The following is a 22,652-nucleotide window of genomic DNA, read 5'->3' as shown; positions in this document are numbered from 1 at the left end:
ACCTCTGGCTCGGCTGAAGGAAGGAAACCAGCAGTGCAGCACAATGGGTGTGAGATTTGAACTCCCCCCCCCCCCCCCCCAGTCTCTCAGTCCTGCTACCAGGGAGGAGCAAGTGGGGTAAACATCTGGAGTTCAAATGTCACATCCATTGTGCTGCACTGCTGGTTTCCTTCCTTCAGCCGAGCCAGAGGTGAGATGTTGCCGCGTGTACTCCCAAATCAACAGGGCAGCGCTCACGTGCACGTTGAGTGAGCGGGTGACCCCTTGTTGAGGGATCTCCACACACACATCAAACATCTGAAGTAGATTGGCAGGAATGCCTTCTCGTTCATTGCTGTAAGAAGGAAAAGAGAAAACCAACAAACTGTAGAGTGGGACAGAAAAACAGGAACACTTTGCATCTAGTTTACAAATGAGTTTTTCATGTTCGGTGCCACAAAGTTTGTAATGAAGCCACTAAGAGCCGAGTTATTTGGTGCTGATTTATAGATATCTTTAAAGGAATAATTAAAGAGTTTGGAAAATATGATTAGTTTATTTCTTGCAGATATTTGCATGAAGAGATAATTATAAGATATAAGATGTTAATTAGTGAGCTTTAGAGGTGCTGGTGGGTCTATTTTGTTATCTTTATGCTAAGCTAAGGGGCTGTTGGCTCTAGCTACATATTTATTCTACAGCCAAGAGAGTGGTATTGATCTTTTCATCCTATACTAAAAATAAGCATATTTTCCAAAATATTAAATTATTCCTTTAAATTAGAGTTTTGTAAGACAGGAAAGATAATTCACAGGGACATAAAACAAACCCACTGGAATGTAGACTAACCTCAAAAGAGAGATTTTATGAGCACTTCTGTGTCACAGTAAATTACTTACAATGGAATGTCCATCCTGTCGGCAATAAGGCAACATTGACTTCTTCATATCCGATATAAAACATCCGGCCGTCTGTTCCCTCAGTTTAACCCTGATGTGTCACATCTTTACCACAATCCACAATGTTTTTTGTGCCTGGATGTTTTTTAATTACAGCTTTCATGAGGCCTAACAATGTTATCCAGTTCGTTTCATTTAGGAAACCTTAGCTGGAGCAGCCAACTTAATCCTTGATCATTTTCACAACTCATGAGCTCAAGTCCAAGAGCCATTCAAACTGTAACCGGCTGAGTATATACTGCGACCCAGCGATACGGTGCCATGCAAAGCAAACATTAAGAGGTAATGAGTTTGGGGAGTCCACAGAGGGTGCCACACAGTAAGAAAGCCGGATTTGATGAGCTACATTTATAGTGAGTGCAACTGGGTGAGATAATAGCGGCCTGTTGGGAGATTAGAGCTGGTCATGCTGTGCTGGGGGGGGGGGGGGGGGGGAGCGAGGAGGGGGGGGGGGGGGGGGAAGAACAGCTGTGAGAGCACTCGAGATTCAGCTCACACGCAGGCTGTTTAAGCCAACAGCGCTACTCACACCTCTGTGACTGAACAGGACACCTACACAGACGTGATCAATATTAACCCCTCCCTTCGCTGCCAGGCCAGCTGCACGACTGCAGTGCACATTTAGCGAGGAGAGTGAATTATGCCGCTTATAATTACAGTCGTGTTCACTTCTGAGTGGCTACAAATGGTTCAGTGTCCCAACTGATGAAAGCCACAGGGAAGCATCCCGACTCAAACTACACTAGATGGGGGTGAAGGTTTTTCTGCTGCCTTCATCACTCTGCCTGTCTTGGTTTGTGTCATTTATGTCCTGTGTTCTCCTCCTCAGGGAGAACCAATTACAGTCCAGCATGCCCCGACAGGTACACCATGGAGGAGAGAGGCGCAGGCCCCGCAGGAAAACACTCTCAACCGGTGACATAACATTAAATAGCTTCGTCAGCTCACACCTTTATCTGAGTGAAAGTCACAAAGGGCATGGGAAGACAGAGGCTTGCATGTATCTAAGCTGATTTAACTGATTGGGAGTAGGTTCTCGCATTGATGAAAACATTTTCACAGCTTGTACACGACCCAGTCTCTCTGTTCCCATGTGGTACGAGACTGTAATCCATTACCTGGAGGACGATAGGCTAAGGGGGGGACACCAGAAACCAGAAATGGTGGAAGGTGGGGTTATTATCTTTCGCTTATCCAGACTTAGCAGGGTATTCCAGACCTCCTTCTCCCCAGCAACGTATTCCAGACCTCCTTCTCCCCAGCACTGTCTTACAGCTCTTCCTGTGGAACTCCAAAGCTTTCCCTGGTCAGACGAGATATATAATCCCTCCAGCGTGTTCTGGGTCTACCCCAAGGCCTCTTACCAGTTGGACGTGGCTGGAAAACCTCTAAAAGGAAGGGCCCAGGAGGCATCCTCATCAGATGCCCAAAACACCTTAAATGGTCCCTCTCAGAAGATCTTTGCCTTCTGCCTCTGCTCCCTCTTCACTACAACAGTCCGGTACAACGCCCGCATCACTGATGACTCTACATCGAAACACCTGTACATCTCATGCTCCATTTTACCCTTACTCGTGAACAAGACCTGGAGATACTTGAACATACCAGGAGCTATTGCCCCCATCGACACAGGTTCAATGGGGCACACAAACCCTCCAACACGATAAGGTGGCTATTCATTGGAGGGGCAACCCTCTTGTTGGCAACCCCATTCCTTAAAAAAAGCATACATGCTTCAGAAACATACCCCAAAAGTAACAGGGTCTTCTCAGGGAACTGGTAGTCCTGGAGGCTCCGACTGTTGGCTGTCTGCTCCACTCCAACGATACAGTACCCTTCACTCTTCTTTACCTGCAGGAAGTCACTCAGCTCCATTGGCTTCACCTGATGAACAGATACAGTTCAGAATCTTAATAATAATAATCTTTCCATTTTAAACAATGACTCACAAAATCAAGATCAAGCAATGTCTTTTAAGCCCTTTTCACCTTTGTGAAAATCTGCTACTCCAGCCTGTCACATTGTGACCTCATCAAAAGCAGATGTGAACACAGAAGATGAACAGATGCTCAGATGAACAGATTTGGATGACTAAAGATGTATGACTAAAGAAAGAGCTTGGGTGAAGCTCGAGTGGAGGTAGCATTTAGCATCCGCCACTTCTAAATGAGAAAAGGAGATTGTTCCCAAACATGCACCTCACAAAACGTTTCAAATGAACTAGAATTTTTCTAGATCACGACCAAGTCACACAGCATCATAACTTAATTTAGTTATTGAAACCATAATGTCATATTGAAAAATATAGTTTCCTGGTAATTCAAGTTACCCATTAGAAAAACTACAGCTTACTGCTGCATCGGCTTCGGCATCCACCTGTTCCGTCCCCTGCGTGTTCTCAGCATTGATTTTGACTGAGATCATTTAAACCCTGAGCTTAGCCGGTCAGAATAACATATTCTCAGGTCACTAGCCCGCTGGGGGGAGAGCTTATAAACGGAGCAGACATCATGATCACTAGAGTGAAATGTGAGATTGTTTTATGCACTTTACCTCTAACAGAGGAAGCCACAGCTCAGACGAGACGCTCAGGGACTGAAAGTGTTTGTCACTGAGGTGGCGGAGGCTATCGAGAACCAGAGCGCTGGCCCCGAAGATCTCACAGGTCCTGCACAGGCCTGAAAGCAACAACAAATAAAGAAATGAGTCTGAGATCTATCTACATAGGAACTGAAATATGAATTCCCACAATATGAACCTATGTTTGAAAAAAAAAAAAAAAAGGAAATACACTAAAAGTAAGAAGGGGACTTTATTTTTTACATAATCTGTGGCAGCGATGACTCAGCAGAAAATGGTACTAGTCGATCATCATGGGCAAAGACATATAAAAAGGTACGTCTGTAATGGCAACTGAGAGGGCAATTTGAAGGAAAACATTTACAGAACGGCCAAGCTAATGGTCCTGCTTACATCGTCCAGTGTCAATATTGTTTTGAAAATGGCTCTTTTCCTCTATAAACAAATTCTGATTGATTCAGCCCCTTATCGTCCGAGACAAAAGCAAAGGAGTACACTTGAAGAGAACATAAAATAGGAGTGTGTGATTAAAGCTGGGCATTCCCTGTCATACCAGACATTACCTGATAAGAGGGCTCAAGTGATTGGTTTTAGCCGCAGCTGTGTTTGACCTCTTTGCCCAGATCGTCATTGTGAAACCAAACAAAAGCCTGTAATGTTCTTCACACTATTACACAAATAACGGACATTTGACATCATGTCCCGAAGAAGAAGAAGTAAAGATGTAAGTGTAAAGAAGTGCTGCTCCTGACCTCCTAGATTGGTGGGCTTGTCGATAAGCGAGGCTACCACCAGCAAGGCACCGTGCAGCTTGCCCAGTCGAGCGGCCCTCTGTTGTGGAACCAGCTGAAGTTCAGGCTCCTGCTCCTGGATCCCCAGCCTCCAGGGAGTGATCTTCTTCTGCACCTCGGCCCAGCGTTCCTCCTTATTCTGCTCGCCTGGGAGATGCAACACCACGGCCACTCAATCAGAGATGAGGTCAGGTTGTGGTATGTTGTATCAAGTAGTCCTGCAGCTTGTAAAAGGGGGGCTACTATACCTTTGTCTTGCTGGATCCAGTCTCCAGGCTGGAGCCGGCTCAGGTCAGCAGCAGGATTTCTCAAAGGAAAAGATGGACTTTCACAGAAACACAACAGTTTCTCAAACTTCCAGGGTGGAATCCACTCATCATCTGCCATCTCTGACAGACTGGGGAACGTATAGAATATGGTCTAGCAGAGCAAAACACAGACAGACAACAAGTTTGTTGTGACAGTACATTACTGTATTTTAGCTGGCTTAATTTGTTCAGCAGAAACATACGAGCAAACCTCAACACTGTAATCCCCGATAGGATGGAAGGCACCGAAGAAGAAGTGCTCCTGAATCCTCGCCCAGTTCTTGTTGGCATTTCTAAAAAGGTGAGAGAACAAATTCATGCTCAAAGAAATACATTAACACACGACAACATACTTATTGTAACTGTTGTAGCTGTCCCACTCTCACCCGGTGTTCTGCATGGCCTCGGCCTGGTTCAGACAGGCCTTGATCACAGCGGACAGTCCTCCCAACCCACCGGCCCCTTCCTCTGCCTGGACCCCGGCCAAGCTCCACACCCTCTTCAGGGCCAGTAAGGCATACAGACGCACACTGAAATTATGGTTGAAACACCACTGCAGGATGACGTCCAGCGCTTTACGCAAATGCGCATCCTTTAACACACAGGGGGAGAGATCTGAGCAGATATAGAGATGCGGTGCAAGAAGAATGTTGTGTGGGTGGAGGACAAACATCAAAGGCTTCACCTTGTCCTTCAGATTAGGAATGATGACATTGAAATGTACCAGGACTGACAAGAAGGTGCAGATGCTGGTCTTGGTCTTGTCATGATCCTGTGTAGAAACAAAACAAAACAACAGAATAATGTAACGATTTCACTCATGATGCGGTGTTTTCTGGTTGGTAGGTGACCAGAGTGGGAGCTCACCCTGTTGAAGCAGGCCCAAAAGCTGTCAATGTGATGCGGGTAGCGGACGAGGATCAGAGTCATCATCCACTCGATCAGGTATTTGACCGAGGCCTGGTTGCTGCAGAATCCAGCTTCAAACACACAGTTCAGCACAGTGGCGACAAACTCCTGCACACAGGCGCGCACGCACAAACACACACACACATACACACACAGTGTCAGTATCTGAGTGGTCATTTCCTGTGTGATTGTAAGTAGGAGTGTAATTGTCTTACCGCTCTGAGTTTGGGCAGCATCAGCAGCAGTGTTTGCCACACTCTGTTTTTCACACGATGCTGCAGGGAGTTGCTATAGTAACGCACTTTTGACTTTGAGATGTCATTATCCTAGAGGGGCGGGGGGTGAGGGAGATAATGGAAAATGGGGTTAAGCGTTGTTAAATGAGCTGTAACTGATGTTCAACTTATTATCTTAATGAAAAAGTGCAATACGTGAACGTAGTATTGCATTTTGTTGGGGATCAGAAGGTTAGGAGAGAGGGTGAGATGATTTAAGGTCGCGATATGAAATGTCACGAACAACACATCTGGAAACTATTCTCAGATGAAAACAAAAATCAAGATACAAGAGACACAAATCCTTAAGACTGCTAACAGAGTGTTCTTGTTTGTTGACTTTCATTGGACATGTGTCATGATGATATAATCATTTAGGGAAAATTTGGAGAATATTAAGACTAATAAATAAGTACGTGACACTACCTAAGATCGCTTACCTTTTTTAACAGATCCATAACTAGTTCCTCCATCAGTCTTTCATGCTGCAGATTAGAGGAATCCAGGCGGCTGAGGAAAGCTAGTACACATGTGCGGGGCAGCTGGTCATCCCTGTTATCGCTGGAAAATACAGGTTTGAAGTGTGAAATCATTTGCACACCAAAGGAGACCTCTAGTGGCACTATGTTAAATCACAGCCATGAAAGAGAACACAGATTGCCTTGTGGAGAACTGCAGCTCACATTGTAACGGCAACATTGGCGGCACACGCTTCACCGAGTCGCTCCACATATGTTTGGATGTCCTGGATGAGCCTTTGAAAAAGAATAAATACATTTTAAAAAGATTAAAAAGCCCAGAGACACAATGTAACACATCTGAGAAAATGCTGTTTTGAGTTACCGCTGATCTCTCCTGAACACTGGTCCATAGACACATGCCTCAGTCAGTATGTTGATGTGGCTGAAAACACTAGAAAACACGGTGTGGTCGCTGCCTCGGTCTGTGGGCAGCCATGTCTGACAGCAGTGTTGAAGCAGCACACCGAACACACCGCTCTTTGACTGAGACAGCTCCATCAACTCAGTGGCAATCTAAAAAAAAACAATCGCATCACACATATACATGTATTAGATTATAGAAAATGTATTGCTGAAAGTGCACCTTTCCAAGTCAAGCAGCCGGATCTGAATCACCTGTTTCAAGGAGGCCAGAAGTGTCGGAGCAGAAGTGTCTGTCAGCTCGAGCAGTTTAGGGTGGAAGGCCATGGAGATGAAGCCTTTCAGGGCCGGCCAGAAGTCATGGGCGTTGGTGCTCAGCCCCTGCACCAGCTCCCAGCTCAGAGTCACAGCTTCCACACACATGGCCTCCTCATAAAGTAGTAACTGGGATCAAAACATCACCAAATCAGACACTTCATCAGAAACACACTTCACCTGATATTATCTTTATTACCTACGTCTTTATAAGAAATTCTTTATTCTGTAACTGCAAGGAACTCCTTGTCATACCTCATTAGCATTGCTTAAATTTGACCGAAATTGAATTTGAGACTCACTTGTGGCAGCACTGTCTTCATAAAGGTGAGCACAGACAGCACCAGGTCACTGGGCAGCAGAGCCAGGGCCTCCACAGCACAGCTCAGAGCAGCCTTGAGAGTCTCTGCATTGCTGGAAATCTCTACAGACTTAGGAATCCCAAAAGCCTTCATCAGGAAGCTCAGACAAATCCACTGGTCCCGCATATAGGTGGCGGCTATGCGTCCCCAGTCCTGCAGCGGGCGACCCTGCACTCCTGCATCACTGAAGAAAAGAATGATTATGTTTATTTATCACACATGTTAAGGCTTCCTGAGTACTCTAAGCAGACTTTCACTGACCTTGACCCGTCTACTGTTTGTGGTTTTTGCAGCCGTTTATTTAAGTTGCCTAGACTTTGGCAGGAAGACGACGCTAGATTGTAGAAGTAGTCATTCAGTGATTTCAAAGCAGAAATGGTCTCCGATTGCACGTCAAGCACTTCCTGCTCCACGAGACCACATACCGTAGCCAGGGACGCCATAGCCACCGCTCTAACCACCTGGTTTGCCACAGAGTGGATCTGGCAATGGGAAAAATAATCTGTGTTACACAATCAAGCAACCGAACGGATTTATAATGACATTCCTGCCTGAGCTTTTGCACCTGCTGGTTTGGTTCTTGCAGAAGCTGAAGGCTGTACTTGATGAGTTTAGGGAAATAGGTCTGCTGGATTTGACTGTGGTGCTGTGGCGTAGAACCGTACAGGACCACCATCTGCCTCAGGACACACAGATACAGTTCTGCCCGCTCCACATCAAACAGCTGGAAAGAGCACAACAGCACGTCAGCGCCAGCCACCGGGGCAACGTATGCCAACTGAAGTCACGGCGACTCGCTTGACTGGTCGTTTACCTCCTGCAGCTCCCCGAGCAGCCGCCGCGAGATGAACTCCTGGATTGGATCGATGTGTTTAAAAATTAGCCTCTCCATGGCAACCATCACGTTATCCACTGTGAAAAGCAGAGTGGGAAGAGTCGAATGTCACACACTCCTCAGCCACTTAATACATGAACCATGACAGGAAATACTACAAGCACACTGCTACAAGAAGACGTGAAGAAAAGTGAAGTTTTTACATATGCACAAGTGCTTAAAGTGGCCGAGATGTGTTCTTGTGGCATAATTATAATTGAACCATTTGACCATCAGAATTTCTGGAAGCTAGCTTCTGGACTAAATTATATGATGAAAGTCTTTTTGCAAAATTACCAACTACCAATTGTTCTGTCTAAGAAAGGAATAGAGACTACAAGCAGATCTCAGTCTAAGATGCAAAAAGCGACAAAGAGCAAGAATCCCTCAATTCCTGAGTTGTTATGTTAAATGTCAAAAAGCACAAAGATACTTTTCAATGGGAGAAAGATATTTCCCTTAGCACCTTGTAAGATTGCATAACAAATTGATAGGAGGATGTTTACAAAGATAGTGTGAACATGAGTTGGGAGTAGAAGTATAACGATTTGTTCATCGCATGAATGCACCTCTACATCTACTGCAGCTCCTGCTTCTGCTTGACGGTGGACTTGTCTGCTGAAACAATGGATCAGTGTTGTCAATACAAACCTCGCTCCTCCCCAACACGCTCACAGCTTGGTGTTCCTCCGAGCTGGAACAGTCGGAGCACGAGCTGCAGGCTCTTGTCACTCTTACGCAGTGGCAGGTAGATATTGGTGCTGACTCTGCTTAAGGTGTCCAGCAGTGGAGACAGCAGTGACTCCAGAGCGGTACCGATCTTTGCCCCGGGTCGATTCCGCTCCATGTCCACACACAGAAGTATGGCCCTGGCCAACTTATCAGCCTCTCTGGAGTCAGGTAACCTCTCGCTGTGACCTGAAGAGCAGGGGAAACTTAACTTAAACCAACCTCTACACAGATAGAATCCTTCACTTAATCTACGACAGTCCCACTTCAGACTTACCTGCGCTCGCTGGGACTCGGAGATAAGTGTGCATCTCGCTTTGAACATAGCCTCTTACGGTTTCTTTCTTTGCAGCAGCACCAGTGCTATCTCCATCCATAATCCTGGGCTTGAAACTGCCCTCATTGTCCAGCAGCCAGGCACACAACTGCAGCAATGTCACAAATATGTAGGGTAGTAATGAGTCCATCATACAACTTCTCTAAAGTCTCATCTTAACACGGTCAAACGTTCCTTCAAATGTCTCCAACACATCGTACCCGATTCCAAATCTGCGTCCCTCTAGAAAGCGACTCGTCTGCAGGGAAATGCACCAGGAAACTAAAAACATCATCGAGGGTCACTGCGCTCTGAAATGAGATTTTTTTTTCAATTATGCAGTTCAATAACTTTAATGCTGTGTATGAAAGCTCGGGGGCTGGACAAAATAACAGAAACACCTCACAATGCAGCATAGAAGCCCTACGGTGAGTTAGTGTCGGAGGAATTAATTCAACTTGACATTTCTGATGCTGGAGTTCGTGGTTGTTATTACTGAGCACATTTCTGGAGGGGATCAGATGAAAGTATAACCACTGATCCGCTTCACCGAAGCACTTTTCCTTTGTTCGTCACGTTTTCATTATTTTTTCATTAGAAAAACACAATGATCATCATGCTGTCATATTATATAATAAGGTGTTCAAGCATCAAGTAAACTATGTATTTCCTACCACTTCTGTGAGACAGAGCGCGCTATTCAACAAGAAGCACTGAGTGGCACCTCTCAGCAGGACCTGATGAGTGATCATGGTGCTGCGCAGCACCTCCCTGTAAAACACAGCGGATAAGATGAGCGTCCGTATTAAGCATGATGAGCTACGATGCCGCCTGTGTACCTGGAACCGTGATGAGGTACCTGAGAGCCGTGAGCCCCTCCATCCCCAGCAGTGGAGCTGGAGGCAGTGTGGACAGAGCCTGGGAGAGGAAGAGGAGGGGCACCGCACACCAGTGCTTAGAGCACAGCTGCTGAATCATCTGCAGCAACATACGGCCTACAAAGCAAAAGAAATGGGCATTTTCATTTTGTATCCATGAGACGCGAGTCAGGGCTTTAACATTTATTCTCTGCAGCGTCTGATTTCCTGTACCTCTATGCTCAGACGGTAAACTGGTAAAGAAGGTGGTCATGAAGACTGGCAGTTTAGCCCCGAGCTCAGGACAATCTCCTACACTCTGCCCAACTGACCTACATGTGGGCAGAAGGAGGGTTCGTGAGGCTTGGTGCAGAAACACGTTTATAATACAACAATAACCTAATTACACAGAAATCACTGCTTTTATTTATTGTCTTGGTGTTTTGAAACCCTCACTTGTGAAAGAGCGAAGTCTCAGACAGAACATCCATAAAAGGGCCAACGATGAACTGAGGAGCAGAGCGACAGAAGAGGAAAGAATGCACTTTGAATGATTTCTGTGACATTACATTAATAAGTCTGAATCACACTGAACGTATTGTGTCCGAGCCTGTACCTGAGAAAAGGCCAAAGCAAAGGCCGGCTGCTGGAGGACCTGCAGCTCGAGCAGGTGACACACTCCCTCCCTCATGAGGGATTTATTCTCACTGTGGAACATCCGCTGGTACACACACAGCAGCCAGGAGGGGTGGAAGAAGACTTGACCTGAAGCTGCGACACACACAGAGCACTGATAAAGAGAGCAGGTACAGACCACCAGGTGACACTTCACATAACTGGGTTTTTTTTCTATTAGGTTGCCTTTATATCGTTATTATAGTTTACAAGTGAATAAAAAGTTTGCAATTTATAAAAAAGGCTTTTGCCCTTCATTTATTTTCTCATTTATTGACTCATGTTTTTGTAAATCTCTCCATACAAGTGGTTGTGATAAGACTTCAAAAGTTTGTTTGTGAAATTGTCAGTAGTTGATGAAAATTGAATGTGATCAGTTCAGCACTTTGGGTTCATGGAGAACTAATGGGATGAACTGATCCAGTTTTTTATCATAAAGTTTTAACAAACAAAACTAAAGTATTTCATTATATTACCAAAGTCTAGCGTTACCTTGACTATCATTTACTGTTGTTTGGATCAACGTGTCTATTCTGTTAAGAACTGGCCGGACGACATGAATCTGCAGAGGAAAACAAAACAGACGATCAGGATTACAAAACTGCATCATGATTCCCATCTCTGAACTCAAAGCAACAGCCATGTGGGGATTTCCACCTGGTTTTCCTCCAGGGTCTCCATCACCAGTGCGTAGTCCTCCCAGAACTCTCTCAGCAACTTACTCCTGTCAGGGGCCCATTTGAACAAGATGTCATCTACAACAATTTAAAAAAAAAAAAAAAAAAAAAAAAAAAAAGTGAGAAAACAAACAATACAACACCAGTGTTACAGTGTCAGCAAAATCTGAGCACGTCACCTTCCTCTGATGGAGAGGGAGGACAGTCCAACCCCTCCTCCTCCGACAGGGCCACGCACATTTTCAGCAGGTACAACGCCCTCTTTCGTGACACACCGTCTCTGTGAGTCAGTCCATCCTGAACCATCCTCCAGAACCGGACGGACAGTCGAGGGTCGAGCTCACAGGAGGAGGATGATGATGGAAGGCTGCGAGGCTTCAGCAGGTGGTCCGACAGGGCGGTCAAACACAGCAGTGTCCGCTCCGCGACCACATGTGTGCGGTCAGCTGAGTGCCAGCTGCACATGTCCTCCAGGACCAGCCGGAGGACGCTCGTTAACCTCGCGCCGCTGCAGCAGTTCAGCACGGTTAAGAGAAGCCTGACGATGATTTTAGAGACCAATGCGTCGGGCAGTGTTTTGATGCAGGACAAGGCGGATGACAAGGTGATGAGCGTGAGCCGTTCGTCCGCTGCCAGAGAAGGTACGAGAGCAGCCAGGACTTCACTGGCGACCTCCACACTGAGTCGTCCTGGACCGGGCACCTCCTCCTCCTCCTCCGACTGCTGGAGCGACGGCAGGACAGACAGAGCTACTCGGCCCGGTACGAACTCGTCACACAGCGGGACACAGACACTCACGAGTCTGCAGGCAGCAGCGGTGCTCTCCCTGCAGCGCGTGCCTTTGCCGGCTTCTGCCGATATCCTGGAGAGAAGAGGTAGACACTGGGTCCAAACCACCGAGTCGATTTTATCCACAATAGATCTTCTTTTCGCTGCTGAAAGCGGAGTAGTGTCCGAGTCGGCCAGGATTGGTCCGAGTCCTCCGATGAAAGCTGTCAGCGCCTCCACTCGCTCCGTCGCTGGCCACGAGTCAGTCGGCCAGGTCAGAGACTCGAACAGCAGGTCGTAGTCAGGAGAGCTGGACAAGACCGCGTTAATTAAAACGGAATACATTTTTAGGAGCGGCTACGCTGCAAGAAGCAAGCAAGCTAAGACACCCAGCAACCGACTCCTCTCGCGGCGTTCATGGCCAACACGTTTTTCCAAACGGAATGTAAACTTCCGCAAACGCAATCGCAAACTCTCGCGAGAAGTGGGAGTGAAAGTAAAGGAATAGCAGTGAAGTTGTTGTGTAAATTCAAAAATCTTACATATCAAATTTAAGCCACGTATGAAACAAGTGAAGACACCCAGTTTCCTTTAGTGAGATTTAAAATTTATTTTTCACCATAATAAAAAAACGTTGCTTTAGGTAAAAATAAATTGTTCATACAGTTCATACATTATTGGCATTGGAAGAAAGTGTTGAGAGACTTGAAACCATTCGAACTGTGTTCATATTGGCATAATAGTTCTTTTGAAGACCAATTATCATCTACAAAAGAGGGATGATGTCTGAGAAAAAAAGACAGAGAGGCTTTGTCTTGGAGTTACGTAATACAAAAATACTGCAGATTCATTATGCACCTTCTCGTTACAGAAACAGTGCTTTACAAAGACTACTTTTCTGTTGCAATTACAACAGCGGGGGGAGAGTATAGAATAGAGAAGCTTTGGATGAATGCATTACCAGCTGTAAAGAGGTTACATTTTCCACATCAGCAGCTACATTGATGTAGCAGAATAATAGGAAAAGCATGACAGAGCACACTATACAAAAATAGAGTATATTAAAAAATATGATTTTTTTTAAAAACAGTATAAAGGATTCTCCTGAATAAAACAAGGAAATAAAGAAGTAGTTAAAAGCAGCAAGGAAAAATGTCCGTTACTGTCAAACGTTATGCCCCTGACATTTCAGAAACATTTTAACAGCATCAACTTATAAAAGAAAAGGAAACCGATTAGAAATGTAATAAAATAGTGCAAGTAGTATGTACACAATATACAACATTAATAAATATGCTCCGTTCACAGATTTGAAATGTTGCTGAATTAGCTCCGTTCTCTAATCCACAGCTTTTCTATGAGGAATGAGGGGTCTTGTCATTTTCAATAAAGTCTCTCTGCAGTTTTGAAACACACACACATCCCGTGTTGTCATCCTCCCCACATGCAGTGGAAAACGCTCGAGACATCCGTGTGTTGGCAAGCTACAAGTTAATCTGCACTGGAGATGAAGGTGGAGAAGGCGTATTTGTGGACAGCAGTAATTGGCGGATTCAAAGTATGAATTCCAGGAACTGTTCATCACTTAACATGTCCAGGGAGAGGCAGTTGGTGGACCTGCGGCCACAGAAGGAAGGTCTGTCTTGGCAGTGCAAAAGAGGGTAATAGCTGTGATCGACAGGCGTCTTTGTGTTTGTTGAGGCGTCTGTGAGGCCAAAGGTGTAGCTGTGGGAGGAGTCAGGTGGCAGCGTGGTCCCCAGGGGCTCCGGAGGTGGAAACAGACGTACATCATCTAGACTGTGGCTGTGCCGATCCACGCAAACTTGTGCCCTAGATTTCAGCATCTAGAGTAGGGACAGGAAGTAAAGATGAAAGCTAAATGCAATAAAACAGAGAAATCCAAAGAACGGAAAAGAAAAGGAAGTCAATGGAAAGAAGAACGACGTCCAACCTGTTGTAACACATCCTTGCTATGTGACTTCCCGAGGTCTTCATCACTGTCTGGGGGACACGCTTTGTTTTATGTAGAGACCAAAAGATTTGGACATGAGAACAAATAATATAGTATTTGAAAAATATTCTGTAATCGTATCATTATCAAATTATTCATACCTTGTGAGCGAGTCTCTGAGGAGAGTTCTGAACAATCCACTGACACTCCTTCAAGAAGATCAGCCAACTGGAACATCTCATCAGGATCATCCACGAGGACCTCCTGTGGACTCCCAATGTTGCTTTGGATGTCTGGGGAAATAAGTTTTAGAAATTGGATTAGGGAAATTCTGAAAACAAAAAAAACTGTGCAATTATCCCAACTGTATGGAACTAGAAATTAATTTATTCTTACATCCCTGAACATACAAGTTCAGCATGACTTACAGCTGCTTTCCTGTCCACCAACTAACTATTTCATTCAACAAATGTGGTATTGGTTTAATGCAGAGGAATGGATCAAATGTCCAGTATAGAAATCCTCTCACCTTCCTCTTGCCACCCCTCGTCTTCCATCCGAGCCTTACTGCCCGTGTCGAACCCGGAGGTGCGGGAGCTGCCACGGCTGACTGCTGAGCCCAAACTCTTCTCCGCTTGCCGTTGACCTTCCTCCTCCATGGAGATGCTGCGCTGGCGGGCGTCAGCTTCGATTCCAGAGCTGCTGGTGGAGTGTCGGGACAGACCAGGGCTGCTCTCACTGCCGGCGGGGTCCAGGTCCAGGTCATCGCTGATGTATGACTCTCTGTAACGCTTTTTATCTGAAATGAAGAAAAGACAATGCCTTTTATTAAGCTCGTCTAAGAGATACATTTGTGCAGCAAATGGGATTATTAAAACAAGAACCTTTTTGCTTTCTTTGTGTGGGAACAAGTGTCTCCTCAGTTATGCATTTAACTTTCAGTGGCTACAGAAGAGTTCTGCTGAGTGCAAGTGGCCCCCGGTCCAAACTACAATCATCACTGGTACTAATCATGTCCTCGTAGTCTCCCTCCCTCCCTTACCTTCGCTCTCCTCCAGCTGGCGTATGTGTTTGAGGGCAGGCTGGAGGCTGAGGTAGAGGCGATGGCTGCTGCTCAGGTGCAGGAGGAGGTGGCGAGAGCGAAACGATGACCCGGTGTAGTAAACCAGCTTCCTGGCTGACGGCAAGCCATCTGGCTGGATCTCGAATTTCTTACCCTGAATGGGACACTACGTTATACAGCGTGTACATAGCTAATGCCCTTTAAATAATTACCACAATTCCACCTAATCTGAACAACAGAATGGAAATGAGAAGTGTGCCTACCAGGAAGGTGAGACGTCCCACGTTTGACCAGGGGAAGTCGTACAGCAGCTGTCGCATGTTGTCTACCTCCTATGAATACAAAACACACAGACACACATGCACACACACAATTAAAATAAACGGCTCAAATGTTTGTGAGCAACAAGAGACGCCTGGATGTGCAGTCTACGGGGATATATTTTCACATTACTGATCAACAATCAATTGTCTTTTTGTTCACAGGAACCATCTGGACTTGTTGAAGAGGCCAAGGGCTTCTCGAGGTATCTCACGCTCTGCTAGCTCTTTAATCAGCCAGGCCTGGAGCCCTAATCCCTCCCAGATGGCCCCTGATGGACAGATCAAACGGCTCCTATCTCCTGATGCACTGCTGTTGGTGGCCATCCCACATTCTTCACACGTCTAGTCAGAAGACTAGAGTTTGAGCCAACGCAGATTCACTCCTATATACGCACGCGTTGACGCATATGCTGCGCACCAACAACACACTCGCACATGCACGTACCTGATAAACTTGCATTCCTCGCAGGGTCAGACCGAGCAATGCCGTTCCTCTCTCGGCCTTCTTGTCCTGGACAAAATGAACGATAAGATGTCAGAGCGGCATGTGAGCGGTTCAGATGAGATAACCCACAGCTGAGCCCCTCTCCTGCTTCACTGGGCAACACTGGGGCTGCTGATAACAACACACTCAAAGTGATAGAACATCACACAATGGATGGGCTGGCCTTCAGAAGATGAGTGGTCTTGGAATGGGGAGGACAGCAAACTGGATTAGATGGAAGGTTACATAACTGTCCCGTAGTCGTTTGTCCAGCAAAGCTCAAATGAAGCTGTATTTGTGTTGGAAAAGACGGCACTTCAGTCAAAAGGAAGTAATGTGTCTGGAATGTCCGAAGATAAAAAATGTGCTGAAATCAAATTCCACTACCCACCCGCCTTAATAATCATAACTTATTATTGTAATGACATTGTGCAAACACCCTGCAGTGTGGTGTGTGTGCTACACACATCTATTCAAGCCATTAAACTTATGATACTGAAAAGCTAAATTGACCTTTTGCAGTTTGTAAAACGTGACGGGTACGTCCTCCAGTCGACATGACTCCTTGATGAAGAGCAGCATGGCGTCACGAGAGGACACGCCCCACAGCTCCTGATGCACCTTGGGACCGTGGCAGAGGAGGTAGCTCACCCCACGCTTAGCTACAATCTACACAAGGAAGAAAAAGGGGACAGACATGGATTGGGACCTCACAATATAAAACATTAAAATGCATTAAGTTAGATTGAAAGTTGTTGTTTTTTGTTGCTGTCGCACAGTAACACCTACCCAAGGGGGAAAGTACTCCTTGGGTTCAAAGTAAGGAGTGACCTCCATGTCCTCCCTGGGCAGCGGGTGGTCACCGAGATTAGCCTGTAAGGCGTACCCTGCCAGCTGGAAGTACACCTCCTCCTGCTGACGGCATTCAGAGCGAAGCACCCGCTCCCGCAGGTCAGAGTAGTACAGATGGCGTGCCTTACGTTCACTGGTACCGCACACCAAAAGAAAAACAGGAGGGGGAGACAGAAAGGAGGACAAAGATGGATGAATATGGAAAGCTTATCCAGTAGTGAGGAAGATGCATGTGGAACATGTATAGGAGGACATACCAAAAGAGTCTACCGTTTTCTATGTAGTACTGCGCTTTGAGGCAGAGCACTAGAGGCAAGGGTCTCCTCAGTAATCCCTGTAAACAGAAATAGACACGTTAGAGAAGGTCTGTGTGCATCTTTTTGTCATGCTAAGTAAAGAGTTTGGTGCATGTAGGCCACAGAACTGTGCCTCCCAATTAACCGACACGGTCCACAGTTTGGACGGTGACTCACAGCTAAGATGCTCCTAATTTACTCCCATCAAAATGTTCTACCCTTCGCAACGAGCTAGCCTTACCTTTCCAAAGTCTTGCTTCCATTCCTTAGGGAAGTATTGAGTGAGTTTCTCCTCCATGTCCAAGAAGATGTGCTCATTGTCTGGGATGGAGAGAGACAGCCAGGAAACCAGCAGACAGTTTAGCAAGCAAACAAAACCGGGATGTAACAAAGCGGAAAATGTGCCCAACAATGGAATTCATTAGCGCAAAAGCAAAAAAAAGCCCTTGTTCTTTCTTTTGTGAATGAGGCTGCGAGGAAGCAGATGACAACAACGCTCATTTTAATGTTTCTATTTTCATGTCGTAGCGTGGCAGCACAGACACACTGCTAGACGGGGCTTTGCTACCAACTTTGCTTCTTCCCCGGAGTCTTTGTGCTTTAGTCACATTACGTTTACCATTACCGATACCATTACTGCATTTATAATCATTATTATTCCACTATATCCACGGCTGCTGCTGTTGTTAGTAGTCGTCATTTTTCTGCTTGCTACTCTTATTATATGAATCATTTATTTACCAACTTTTATGTTGTTTTTTTAATGTTGGTTTCTATTTCAGATGAGGGGCTGAAATGCTGTTTGCAACCTGCGACGGTAATGAGGATGTTGTATCACTCTGAGCCTGCTCCTATGAGTCATGACACGGGCATTTTTTTATTTGAGCCACCTTATCTCTTTTGTTTAACCAAATCATGTTCGCCGAGCTGTTTCACAACTCGTTCCTTTAACCAGCCGTCTCTCCTTTCAGCCTACTCTGACTCATTGCAACTCCTTCAACCTCCCCCCCCGTCCTTCATTGAAGTCTCTGAGTAAGAGTTTAGTGAGCCGGCCCATGTCATGATGAGTTCACCCTCCTCCTCTCATCATCACTCTGTCCCTCCCCTCAGTGAAGAGTGAGGAATGCAAGGGTGCATTCCAGGCTTAATGAAGTTAATAATCGCAGGAATCCAGGCCTAAGTGATCGCTGAACCAACATAACAAAAACAAAAGGCTGCCTGTTCAAGTGGTGAGCCACACGAGATTACAGAAACATTAAGGAATCTGAAAGTTCCGAAACTTTTGCGCAGTGGCTAAAGTGGATTACACTGTTCAATTATGCAGACCGGGAAGGACACCATGACATGTTGTGGCTTTAGTGGAATAGCTTTTTGGCGGAAAACATTTTTCCACATTATTACATAAACAAGAGCCACTAAAAGAGAGGCGCGGCAGTAAACCGTCGTAATCCAAACACGATGCTCTTGTTTACCATCTAACTCACATGCGGCATGTGTGCATAAACTGATCAACAGTCTTCTGACAAACACTGCCGTGTACTCTAGTGTGAACGGTCCTTTCAGGCTCAATGAGGAGTGAACTCACCTCTCACCACCGTGAGGCCAAAGAAGTGCAGCTCTTTGATTCCAAGAAGCTCTGCCACTCGATTAAAGACATCCTGTCCTGTGGACTTTGGCTGCAGCAGAGAAGACAAAGAAGTCTGTATTCAATATGCATTCACAAACTTAAAAAAAAAAAAAAAAAAAAGAGCGTTGACCAAGAGTGACTTCTAGAGACAAATGAAGACACCCACCCCGACAGTGATGTCCAGCTGGTCTTTGTTGGGGAGGAGAACACAAATGGTTCTCTCCTGCTTTATCGAGGTGGACATGATGTCGGCGATAAGTACTCTCGCTCTGTTAAAAGGCCTCAGTCTTCTCTGGCTTCCTCTGTCCTTCACGTTCTTATCTGTTCCCGGGATATTCATCCATATTGCACCTGACAGATGACATCAGGGTGAGATAAGTAAAGAAATTGAAAAAAAAACATGATGCGACTACAGTTCAATGTGAAAGATGGAGACGGCAGAGTGGAATTTAAAACAGATCTAGGTTCTGTTGTGCAACATGTAACCTTCTGATATTGTATTAGCATGCTGTCAATCAGTCCAAAGCAAAAACACATTATCCCATTTTCAGACACAATTACATGGCTGTCTCCCATTATCCCACAACCAAGATCAACCAAACATGGCTAAAAAGAAAAAAAAAAGAAGAAAAAAAAAAAAAGTAAAATACCAACACATTCATCTTCCAGAAATACATTAATCTTCCAAAACTGAATCAAATACATGACATACATTGGTCTACCTTACTGTAATCCTTTCTATTCCAACAGTAACTGCAGCAACATTGATTTGTGTTGTTGCAGATGAGGCTTACGACATCAAAACAAGTGGCCGTGGTGAACCGGGACAGTCTACTCATCTGAAGCTTGCCCAGCGACGCTGACCTGAAGCCTGACCTGAAGCCTGACCTGAAGCCCGTACCGGTGCAAGGCTCATCTGATTAACGTCTCACAATCAATTAATCTGGTTAATTACTGCCGCGCCCGCTCTGATCCACTTAACTCCTGCTCTTGACTGTTAACCAGTAAGAAAAAGGTACAAGGGACAAAAAAACAAATGACCCGTAAGTGAAGCAGACTGCTCTTAGTCAACAAGTAGATGATAACCATGGTGGGGCAACTTGGACAAACAAACGTCTGCTTCTCTGCGTCACACTTGTGTCTTTTTACGCCAAACTTTCTAGGAGTTTGGCATTCTCGTAGAGGAGAAATATGCTTGCATATATTTGTTGAGATAAATCATGAGAAACATTATAAAAAAGGTGATGCCAGTGTACAAAATAAGTTGTGGGAACCACAAAAAGGGATACGTTCTTAGCTCAGAGAGCAAAATGATTTGTCGTACCAAATATGATTATGGACATGTTCAAACACAGCCTCACTCATATCTGTGTGTCAGTGCAAACAGGCGGAAAAAAAACCTGAAATACCAGAAGCTGGGACATCGGACTTGTTTATGAGTCAAACTATATTATACATTTGCACTGGTAAAGAACAGACTCAAATATATGATGCATTTTCACACTTAACACATTTAGACTCACACAATGTATAAATAAGTCTTACATCATTCTTTTTAATCACTAGTTTTTGAGGCTTCTTCAATATAATTTATGCCCATTATGAAGGTTTTGTACCTCTCTACTCTGGTTGTTCAATATACTATACGAGTGAGCGATACTGATGAAAATATTACAATACTACATTTTTATATAGTCTTCAATGACTTGGATGATTTTATTCGGTCATCATAAACTTATACAATAAAACCAAATCTATGATGATAACCAAATGATAATGCACTATACGTTTTTTTATTACTGAGATGCTGGAGGTTGCAGACATATGCAAACAATTTATGAGCAATTCATGTGTGAAGCAATGAGACTGAAAAATAGAGACAGAAGGAGAAACAGATATACTAGCAATTTGGGCTTGTGGGTGTTTTTGCATCTGCCCTGACTGAAAACTCAAATAAATAAATAACAAATATTGTCATCATTGACACAGGGCAAACATAAGTTTACTTAAAATGTTAAGCAGTTATTAATGCTGCCATATTACTGTACATCAATATATGCCTGAAACAGTAAAGCAACACTAACCTTAAATCAAGAGTAACAATCAGCTACACTAGTTTTCACTGCGTCCATAACACGTTCACTATCAGCCCAAAACAGTGTTTGGACGTCTTCAGACATCCCCTCGCTGCTGACCAGGAGGAAACCTGGCATCACATGAGAGGAGCCATCTGTATGTCTTAATTACAAGACTGACATAATCCACTGCTGTCTATCGCAAAGCCCTCTGCACTGCGCGAGCTCTCTGGAGGGTGAGGGATCCTCGCAGCCCGCTAAAACCGTAAAAGAATGACTTAAGAGGGCGTAACGTGTCTGAATAAACAGGGGAACACCACTTTTGATGTACTAGCGTCCACTTGAAAACAATAAGGTGAGCCGGCTCTTCAGTGTGGAGGGAGCAGAACCCAGACAGGCACACTTAACGCAACAAAACGTCCCAAGCTAGTAGCCTCTACTTCTGTCAAAGTGTCGCTGTAGCTTGGTTAATTACACATATTTACTGTAACCTTCCTCAAATCCGAAACAAAACAGGAGAGGCTAAAGTAAGATTTTGTTTTTGAACTAATACTGCGATAACATTTAACATTTAAGCAAAGGGAGACGTTTGTTTGCTTGGATAGTAAGTTAACGTTACAACCTAACGCAACAAGTGCATCGAGATCTCTACCTCTGGCTAACGTTACTCATTTAGTTAGCACGCTATGAAGCGGAAAGTAACTTACCGTCACATCGTACGAGGCGAACGGGCTCTAAGTTCAGTCGCAGGTCTTCTTAGTGCTTTGGTCAAACTCAAAATCTACTTTTCCTATCCGATTAAAACCATGACAGAAGTTTGGAGGACACCAGTTCATCCCCTTCCCATCGCGTGTTGCAGCCCAACTTCTTCAACCACCGGGCAGCCCTTACGATTGAGCCATACCATTTCGGATAGTTGTAGGGGTGCGTATGTTGTGAGTGAATGATTGTTGGAAATGTTCTTACTATTTTCATGTTGTATTCAATATTTATTTTAATCTTTATCGTACGCGTATTAAATAATTACTTATACATTCATGAAAATAAACATTCATGTTTTTAACGTGGTCCTCAACAGACATGTCCCCTATTTTTAGTTGGTATAGCGATCTCGTGCTAATTAGAGGCAATAAATGGGCTCCAATCAGGTTTTCCTTGAACATAGACTAGTGTTTAATTAGTATCTTGTATTATTCTGTATTTTGACCAATATTTCAGCCCTGAATGGGATTATTTTTGTTTCCAATATTATCTGCTGTTGAAGTGGATGAATGCTGCTCCGATAGTCAAATCACACCATATGACCTTTTGTCATGGCGCTTGTTATGGTGAATGTGTTTCACCCCATGAGAAGTCTTTATGCGGCTGTATTTTCTCTTTCCATGTTGGAATACAAACAAATGGGAATGTTTCTCCTGGACTTAACTTATTTTTTATATGAATGCCTGTACTGTGTATTCCTGTGGGCTTAATTTAATATTTCAATAAAGACGGGGAAGTGGTTCATCTGCCATAATCTTGTGGAAATAAGTCTCCAACCATGTGTACTTTGTAGCCTCCGTCTATCTTTTTGCTATCAGCCAGTAACACGATACATCCTTTTTAAATATTGCTCTGGCAGAACACAATAGTCTCCAATCAGTGGGTTGCAGTCAGATGAGGTTTCAAATTCCCTTTATGTAAAAGGTGTAAAATATACTGTTCCTCAGTAGGAATGACAAGTTAA

At 44.7% G+C, this 22,652-nt stretch overlaps 2 protein-coding genes across 4 annotated transcripts; both read right to left on the bottom strand.

The window, feature by feature from the left end:
* Window positions 1-73: 73 nt before the first annotated feature.
* tarbp1 (TAR (HIV-1) RNA binding protein 1) lies at window positions 74-12,699 on the bottom strand. Its single transcript, XM_031839055.1, has 29 exons — window positions 11,667-12,699; window positions 11,468-11,565; window positions 11,303-11,372; window positions 10,752-10,906; window positions 10,592-10,644; window positions 10,370-10,467; window positions 10,138-10,273; window positions 9,953-10,049; window positions 9,500-9,589; window positions 9,240-9,387; window positions 8,885-9,151; window positions 8,174-8,271; window positions 7,925-8,083; window positions 7,621-7,841; window positions 7,300-7,543; window positions 6,938-7,126; window positions 6,645-6,835; window positions 6,485-6,556; window positions 6,242-6,362; window positions 5,742-5,852; window positions 5,485-5,634; window positions 5,303-5,389; window positions 5,004-5,209; window positions 4,829-4,910; window positions 4,558-4,729; window positions 4,271-4,456; window positions 3,492-3,616; window positions 2,686-2,822; window positions 74-334 (listed from the first exon to the last, which is right to left on the bottom strand). Exons 1-29 carry the CDS (start codon window positions 12,598-12,600, stop codon window positions 133-135), a joined length of 4,899 nt encoding a protein of 1,632 aa, XP_031694915.1. The 5' UTR covers window positions 12,601-12,699; the 3' UTR covers window positions 74-132.
* Window positions 12,700-12,752: 53 nt separating this feature from the next.
* On the bottom strand, window positions 12,753-21,771 carry LOC116377422 (FERM domain-containing protein 6). Of its 3 annotated transcripts, none has more exons than XM_031839081.1 (14): window positions 21,634-21,771; window positions 19,018-19,202; window positions 18,810-18,900; window positions 17,466-17,545; window positions 17,199-17,262; window positions 16,866-17,061; window positions 16,590-16,745; window positions 16,038-16,103; window positions 15,533-15,601; window positions 15,249-15,423; window positions 14,736-15,005; window positions 14,368-14,499; window positions 14,207-14,268; window positions 12,753-14,099 (listed from the first exon to the last, which is right to left on the bottom strand). In XM_031839081.1, exons 4-14 carry the CDS (start codon window positions 17,485-17,487, stop codon window positions 13,809-13,811), a joined length of 1,503 nt encoding a protein of 500 aa, XP_031694941.1. In that variant the 5' UTR covers window positions 17,488-17,545; window positions 18,810-18,900; window positions 19,018-19,202; window positions 21,634-21,771; the 3' UTR covers window positions 12,753-13,808. The 3 variants fall into 3 exon arrangements, with proteins under 3 accessions (XP_031694941.1, XP_031694934.1, XP_031694926.1); XM_031839074.1 differs by having other exon boundaries at window positions 12,754-14,099; window positions 14,207-14,256; window positions 17,186-17,262; XM_031839066.1 differs by having other exon boundaries at window positions 12,755-14,099; window positions 17,186-17,262.
* Between the last annotated feature and the right edge of the window lie 881 nt (window positions 21,772-22,652).

This window comes from Anarrhichthys ocellatus, unplaced genomic scaffold, assembly GCF_004355925.1.
Source record: "Anarrhichthys ocellatus isolate YVR2014 unplaced genomic scaffold, GSC_Weel_1.0 scaffold3, whole genome shotgun sequence".
NCBI lineage: Eukaryota > Metazoa > Chordata > Actinopteri > Perciformes > Anarhichadidae > Anarrhichthys > Anarrhichthys ocellatus.
This window is presented reverse-complemented; position numbering and strand designations above follow the sequence as displayed.